We start from the raw sequence: 8,470 nt of genomic DNA, 5'->3' as shown, positions 1-8,470 counted from the left end.
ATATAATGTACTATGTTATACCTGCTTCAGCGCTGATGCATGCAATATGTAATTAAGCAATGAGACATGTTGTGTTTAAATTTCTTTATGCAATATGAAATTTATTTTACTTTAAAAAATTAGGTTTTTCTATTTGGATGTCATTGTACACACAGGTTCAGTTTGTATGAGGCTCTGTGCTAATGTATGGTTTGGATGTCTCTCCTTTCATTGTAATGGGATGAAAAATATTGCTAGAGACTTTCTCAAAATATTTATTCTTCTAAAAATCTTTCTTAAAGATTAAGTTTTTTACACTCAAGATGGTATTTAAAAGAGTGTTAATTCTATGAGTCTTATGTGAAAATCAGCTCTTCAGATCAAGTATGAAAGATGTTTCATAGTTAATTTGTACATTTATACACAGTGGTTTAACATCCATTGTTATACCAGATTCTTAAAATTTTTCTGTACACTCCACTAAAACCACATTCACAGTGCATATTCTAGTAGCATCAAAATACACTTTGCAGTAAATTCTGTAAAAAGAAAAGTAGGGCTAAGTACAGGAGGGCTAAGTTACTACAGAAATTACTTTAACACACAAAAAGGTGATGGATTACTTCTGGTTATATAGCATACTATTCATTAACGTAGTTTGGGGATACAAACAAAAACATTAGAGAAAACATTTCAAGTGAATTACACAGGTTTTCTAAGAAATTAAAAATATATTGTTAAACTTAAGTTTTACTCTGTAGAACCTTCCATATAAAGCCTTTTGTGACAAACTGAGAAATATCTTGAACACAGTGGGTAGCCAGTAGGTTTTCTGCAGGGGGTTTCTACTGAGAGCTGACAGAGGGCAGTTTGGCAAATGTTCAGAAACCTACATTAACTTGGTTGAGCCCGGCATGGGACCTTGTGTTCAGCAGAATTCTTCTGACCTGCCTCTCTGCATGCCGAGCTAATCAGCAAACACCTAATGAGCCTACTCTGAAGAAACAGACCTTCTCCCAACCTACTTCATTTTCACACGTTCTCTGGGGGTGGAGAGACAAGACTTCATGAGGACTGATGATGCTGCAAAGACCACAATAATGATAATTAACTTGCTGAATTTAGAAGATTATGCTGTTAATTAGTTGCAAAATAAAGATAAGTAATAGAGTAGCAGATGGTAGGATAACACCCAGGAGAAGGAGGGTTATTACTCTGATGAGCTTTTGTGGCAGATATGAAATATGGATCCGACTTTTTCATAAATTGTTTCTAGAGGATATTATCTTGTTTCTGTGAGCTGTTGATGGAGTGATCTACTCCTACCAAATTTTGACAGATTTGATAAGGATTTGTTTTCAAGGATTCACATGCACAATAACACTTTATACAGAGACATATATTAATATTTTTATATCAAGTTTCAATTTACCAACAATAACTTAATCGGAGTTAATATGGAGATGGTAATTTAGCAGAGTTGCCAATTAAGATATAATAGTAATTCTAATGCTTAAATTCAAATAATTCAGATCTTTTGTACATGTTAAAGTATCAGATTTTTAAGAACTAAAATTCTTATTTTTTTGGTTGACTACCATATTATTTAGTAGAAGTACATCTATCTCATACCAAATATTGGAGTAATCATTCGGTATCATTTGAAATGGTATTTTAAAATACAAGGCTCTCCTTGTTTAGCTCCATTTTTCTAAATTATCCCGTACTATTTCTTCATTCAATTTTCCCATTGTTTCTGCTATTCTGGATAACTCTCACCTCTAGTAAATTTGTTTCCTTTACATTTTTTTCAGTCTCTACAGTGTTTCTTTAAAGCAAAGAATCATTTTGTATTCCCATCTTTGTGATAACCTCCATTTTGTTTCAGTTGTGCAACTAGTTTTCAAATGGCTTTTATTTACAATTGCATACCAAAATAGTATTTTTAAAACATGTAGCTATTAGCTTTCTATGTAGTTTATACACTCTGTGCACTCATTACATTAACAAAGTTTGTGGGTCCTAAACAGTATTTGAAAGTCCTTTGTACTTCTTGATATTCATTTTGCAGTACAGGCAGTAATATCATGTGACTTTTTAAAATGAATATATTGTAGTAAAAAAGATTTACTTTGGCCAATTTAACATCAGAACCTTAATTTTTGGATTTTCTGTTTGATTTTTAACTGAAATTTCAACATTGTTTTAACAGGAGGGAAATTTTTATATTTAATTCTATAGAATCGTAAAAGTTTGTAGGTAAAAACTACAAGTGTTGAACAAAGGTAAAAGATTTTTTGTTTTGCCAAAGTCAAAGATTTCATGTATGTTACGTCTAGAACAGACAACTAGATCATATAGGATGGTCTGGTCTCTTCTGTTTCCCAGGCCATTAACCATCACTCAAATACCATATAAGCCAAATAATTGAATAACAAAATATTTCAGTGCTTATATTTGCATAAAACAGATTCTGACTTTGAATTGGTAAATATGTGTCTCAGAAACATTTATTAAAGTCAAAATAGAAACATCACATATGCTTCTAAGAAATCCCTAATTTAGCTTCCGAATTCATCAGCAAGCCATAATCCAAGAATAATTTGTTGAAATTCTCAGATGATGATTAAAATTGTCAAATGTATTTGAGAAAAATCAGGCTTTTCAAATGATTTGTAAAGAGAAAATGATCTCATATTTGTCATATTACAAAATGTGTATCAAGCTCTGGAAATAGAAGATTTAGTTGATTATTCAATACATCTCCCTGTCAGTTTTGGAAGTGTTGCTATATTTAAATAGTAGTAGCTTTGTTTTCAAAGAGAGAGAAAAATATTTTTCTGTATTCAGTATTCATTACTCAACAGCGTTTAATGTGAGCTGAGTGGGAAAAGGGCTTACTTACCTTTGATGCTTCCCGTTTGACTGGAATTATTAAGGCTTCAAGTTTGAGAAGTGGAGTGGTTTGTTTTTTTTCAGGGTTGTATTAACAAAGCACAGGCAATCTTTTGTGTAATATAGCCTGTGTCTTCATAATAGTAAAAGAATAGTTTTTTATGAATAATTTTAGGATTTGTAGAATGTTATATAATACAACAGAAATAGTGGTTATACACTGAAACGCACAAAATTGTGTGAGTTTCTGGTTCCGTCCTGATTTCCTCCAGTTTTCTTGTGTCATTGATGTTCGCTAAGGCTGAGTTCCTTAGCTTAGGGGAGGGCTGCTGGTATGGTCATAAATCTTTCTCTATCAAGATAACTGTTTTAGCAGCACCCACTGTGTTCCTGTCAGGAAAATGTGTAGTATTAATACCATAAAAAAGAGGCAGGGCCTAATTGGTACTTACTTCTATATACAAAAACAGTTAAAGGAATGTTAATATTGCATAGTCAGCCTCTCAAAAGTTAGGGAATATCATAATCAATATTGTCCATGTACCATTAATTTAGTCCTGTGCATGTTTGCATTATGATGCTCTTTGAATTTTTAGTAGAGCCGGAGGCAAATGCCTGCTTACCTAAATCTTAATGGAATGCACTAAATGCAAGAGAATATCTTATCTGTAGTTTGTAACTTCCTTCCCCTTTCACTGTTCATCCTAAGACCTGAATGTAGCAGAGGTCAAAAAATAATAATGATCATGTCATTAAAAGTTATCAGCTAGATCTGTGCTTAAGGGAGTTGTATTAAATTTGTGTGGAAAATCTTAATTCCTGGGTTCCATAATTTTTAGAATGATTGACTTGGCAACCTTAACATTTATTTTAATATTTTTGTGAGGGATTTCCTAGTTTCTTCAAAAATCAAATTGAAAAATAATTTCTGTCTTGTGGACAAATTGATTCCTTCATGGATTATCAGCTTGAACTCTGATTTTTATAAACATAGTATAGACTTCTATCAATTGTTTAGTTAAGATTTGTATGAAGCTTTTTAAAATAAGAATGCCCATACAATGCTCTATGTGCCTGTCATGTATTTTCAAATTGACTTTACCTAAAACAGTAACTAGTAACAGTAGTGTAGACTGATGTTCTCTAAATAAACCAGTCACTACAAGTAGCAGACAGCTTATCAATGCTTGCATGCCTGTTTGCAAGACTGTGGACAAATGGTGGGAATCAAATCATAATTTCTATTTGTCACTGTAAAGGGGAGAGAATCGTAGTGGTTAGAGACCACAACTCACAACATAAAGTTCATATTCATTGTGAAAGGCAGCTAATGTGATTTGTTATATAAGGAACTAGATTCCTTTGGCTTGACAGATGTGAACTTGGATTTGAGGGCTTTGAAAAAAAATCAGAGCTGCAGAGTTCACAGAAAAAAAACAGTTGATGCTAGAACTTAATAGATCTTAATTGTCAACCCAGACCATCTTTTTATAGGGCAGAAAGAAATGGTGGCTGTTCTCTGAAAGAGCTAGCCATGTGCCTACTGAGTAGATAGCTTATCAAGGACTGAAAGCATGGTTATTTCAGTTGGTACGTAGGGAATTCTGTGATGAGATGAATATTCAAATGAATATTTAGAAGCTTTATAGAAACAAGCCAGCAACAAACTGATCATGGACAGACCTGACTGTGTTTTCATGGAGATAGCAAATATGTACTGTCCCTCTTGCCAGCCTTCAAACCCTTGTATCGGTACTATTCCTCTTTCCAGACTTCAAACATGAAGGCTCTACAGCTCTTCAAGTAAGTGACAGAAGAGAGACATTTAACACGGAAAAAAAACCTACCTATTTTCATCCTCTTGGGGTAAATCCTGAAACTTAGTTGAGCATTCGTGGTTGAAACTGTCCAAAAACATTGCTTTAGGTATCATGAACTTGGAAAATTCCAGCATGCCCCCTTCTTCTCCCCCCAGTTAGATGCTCTAGGAGCTTACATGCAAAATGTTGGCAACATTACAACTAAGCATCACCACTGGTTACTCCTTGTTTCTTAACATATTCCTTTTGGTTCCAGATGATGTAGGACTAATTAATATTTATGTTATTTCAGTTTAGCCCCTTGTAAGATTTGTAGGTACCCCAAGAATTTTCATCACTTCCCACAATTCCCTTTGGTTTCCCAGGAGGGTGGTGTCTCTTTGCAGTCATTGCCTTGCAACTAAAGAGGATGAATAGCGAGTAGCAGGGAATAGCATACTCCTTCTTTACCATACAGCTTGAGAAAACTTGCCTGAAATTTTCCTTTTTTGCACGCTTTTGTGTTGCAAGCAAAGCTGAATGTAAATTTTAAACCGTGAAGCACTCAAAGGATATATTTATGGTCAGAAATATTTATTTGGTTAGGGTAATTTAATATATGTTATATATGTATAATATTTATTTAGGGTAATAAATATTGGGTTTTTTGTTTTTGTGGGAAGTAGCCATAAGGTATAGTAGAGAATATTTGAGGGTTCTGTATATTTTATATTTGTATATTTTAAATTGTCAAATAATAGATTACCTAGTCATTACTAAAAATATACTCATCCATTTTTTAATAGCAGTTGATGGTTTTAAGTATAACACTAACTTTTGGAAATCTGTTCTGATACCATTTAACTTGTAAGGACACTGAGTAAAATATTCTAGTAAGAGGAAATAGATTTGAAAACGTACACAAATCCATGAATGGCCATGGAAATAAGTTAAGTCTGTCTATGTAGTGCAAGTATAAAAGCTGGTAAAGAGAATATGTTACCTCTGCTTGAAAATCTGCTGTAATTCCAATTGACAATAAAATATTTATGGTGAAAGAATTGCTTTCCTTTTCAAAAGGACAGTAAACATTATTTTCAGATAAGCCAGAACAGTCGGATCAGTTTTTAAAATATAGCACATGGTTTATCAGATAAAATGTTAAGTTACTCTTTTGTAGATGCTCAATGAACAAATAATGTAAAACCTTTTGCAAACCATGATATTACATTATATTAAGAACTTGCATAGTATCTTTACCTTTTCCACTACTATATGAATATTCTCACATCTGGGTAAATTGTAATTTTTTTATGCATACTGAAGATCATCTTGGAGCAAAGAATCTGCTTAAAAACCAAATGTAAATCCACCAGCATTGTTTTTATTCCCCTAATTTCATCTGAAAGAAACATTCTTTTTGATTTTATTGTTGCCCTTTTATCATTCTGCCCCCTGTGTACTTCACTCCACCAGTCATGCTGACCCAAACCACTGTTCGTTCACTTTCATCACAGTTATCTCTGGTTTCTTCCAAGCTGTGCTTTGCATATGGAATGAGGTGGTGGGCCAGTTAGATTGTTAGTATTTCAGGAGAAGGTTATTTTATTTTCTAAGTTATTTGTTTGTTTATTATCTTAGCATGTGAACTCATGTTTTGAAAAAAGCTGCTAGTATGACCATAATGTAAATAATACCTATTATTTAATTGAACTTAACATCACATAGTCTCTTCCAGTATGAAAAATGTGCACAAATATTTTCTTTCCTTTCAGAGACTGAAAGCTGCTTTGACCCAGCAGCATCCTCAGGTAACAAATGGAGATACTGCTAAGGGACATGCTAGTGGATTGATTAGGACTCAGTCAGAGGAAGCCCGACCACAGTCATTACAACAGCCTGCTACATCAACCACTGAAACACCGGTATGACAGCAAAGTCAAGGTGTACTTCTGACTCCATTTACTGTTATACAAACCCTGTAATCCTCTTTCCATATTTTCTGCTTACAGTACACTCAGCATTTATATTATACAGTTTGTTGCTAGCATAGGTGTGTCAGCCAGAGGTGTGACTAGCTATTGGCCCTGAGCAGTGCAGCTGTGCTAATAGAAGCCCATAGCATAAATATAATTAGACATCTAACTACTTTTCACTGGCATAGATCAAGACAGGTGGGCTTACTATATGGATATGAAGTCTAGGTTTGTCGGTGTAGTACTTCCATCTGTACTGGAAGTATTTTGCCAGTATGCTGTAGCAGGATTCTTTTACCAATAAAGTGCTCCTAATGCTAGACATAGTCAAAAATCATAGTATATGTTACAAACATACTGAGAAAGATGGTGTCATCTGTACTATAATGAACTGAACCTAAATTCTAAAACAGTTCTTTCTCATTTCTGTGGCACAGTGATGTGGAATCTGTGGTATATAGTAAAAATTGTACAGCAAGTTAATATACTTTTGGAAAATATCAGAAAATTCTTAATTTATATTGGTATTACATTAGGCAGACATTTCAGATAACAAACACTGTTCAATTTTTTTTCAAGCACGGGTTTCTGCCTAAATGTGCTTTATTTTTGACTTTCATAAGACTAAGACCCTTAACTACATAATTCAGTGAACTGGATCCTCCTGGGTGCAACAAAGGTTGTGAGCTTGTGGGTGCTATTTTTTGTTTTCTGGATATTGGATGGGAATAGGTTACAAATGGATAAGAGCATTGAGGCAAAGTAGGAAAGGGGAACAGGAAATTGGGAGTGATTTGGCACCCTTAGTGATTGAACTATTGACTTGCTTTTCTAGTCTGGAAAATCCTTTTGTAGAAAAATCAGTCTGGGTAACTTAAGACCATACAAACATCTATGCTCTCCACCTTCCTGAGGGTACAGGAAGCAACATGCAGAATGTATCTTTTTTTCTTTTTACTTGTGTATATTTCAGATGATGACCTTCTTTGTGAGTCAGGGTATTCTAAAAAAATAATAAATTGCAGACTGTGCTTGTGAGCAGTTCACTCCTGAACTATGTAGGAATTCTTTCTTCCTGTAGCCCCACTGTCCTTAAAATTACATTATTTGTATATCCCTCCCGTGTGTTTCTCCAGCTGTGGATTTCTATTAATGGAAAACCTAGTGTGAAACAGCTTTCCTAAAATATTACTCAGGAGTTTACAAACACTAGCTTACAGAGTTAGAACTTCAAAGAAGACGGGTCTAGAATGACTCTGTTGAGGCCTGAGAATAAAACTTTGGCTCTGTAGTACCAGGCTGAAGCCTTCACATTTTACATTCTTTGAACAGTGACATCACATAGTAGTTTTCTTGAGGATACTCAGAGTAAAGCTCTGAGCAACACCTCCTTTGAAGGGTTTATGCAACAATTGTTGGGGAGTAAGGCCCCCTTTACATGTTACAGGTATTGTGCAATTAACTGGTTAATTGTGCAGTTACCTGGAGACCAGCTTACATGTGCATAGTAATTGTCACACAATAAAAACCTCCAACAAGCTATAAAGTTAGACCTCGAAAATGTGTACTTTCTAGGAGTGCACTGATAGAGATTTTTGGGGCCAATACCAATAGCTGATTTTTAAGGTGGCATATCAGCCAGTACCAGTTTGATTTATGATACCAGCCTGGCAGCTTGGAGAGCTGCATGCAGCTGGTAAGTCTGGTGTGGTAGAAGGGGAGGGGGAAGAGGAGGAATGTGGGGGGGCAGATGAAGGCCCCCGTGATATGGGAGGAGTGGTGCTGGGGCAAGCATGGGATGGAGCCACAGCTTGTCCTGGG

General features: G+C 34.8%; 1 protein-coding gene across 2 annotated transcripts in view; it reads left to right on the top strand.

Moving 5' to 3' along the window:
* Positions 1–8,470, top strand: part of ATF2 (activating transcription factor 2) — a 98,028-nt gene that overhangs the window by 67,535 nt on the left and 22,023 nt on the right. For both annotated transcript variants that reach the window (XM_019522956.1, XM_019522957.1), the window contains one exon: positions 6,449–6,598. In XM_019522956.1, coding sequence (XP_019378501.1) covers positions 6,449–6,598 — 150 coding nt within the window. The remainder of the gene's footprint in view (positions 1–6,448; positions 6,599–8,470) is intronic.

This window comes from Gavialis gangeticus, unplaced genomic scaffold, assembly GCF_001723915.1.
Source record: "Gavialis gangeticus isolate Ggan-Ray unplaced genomic scaffold, GavGan_comp1, whole genome shotgun sequence".
Classification (NCBI taxonomy): Eukaryota; Metazoa; Chordata; order Crocodylia; family Gavialidae; genus Gavialis; species Gavialis gangeticus.
This window is presented reverse-complemented; position numbering and strand designations above follow the sequence as displayed.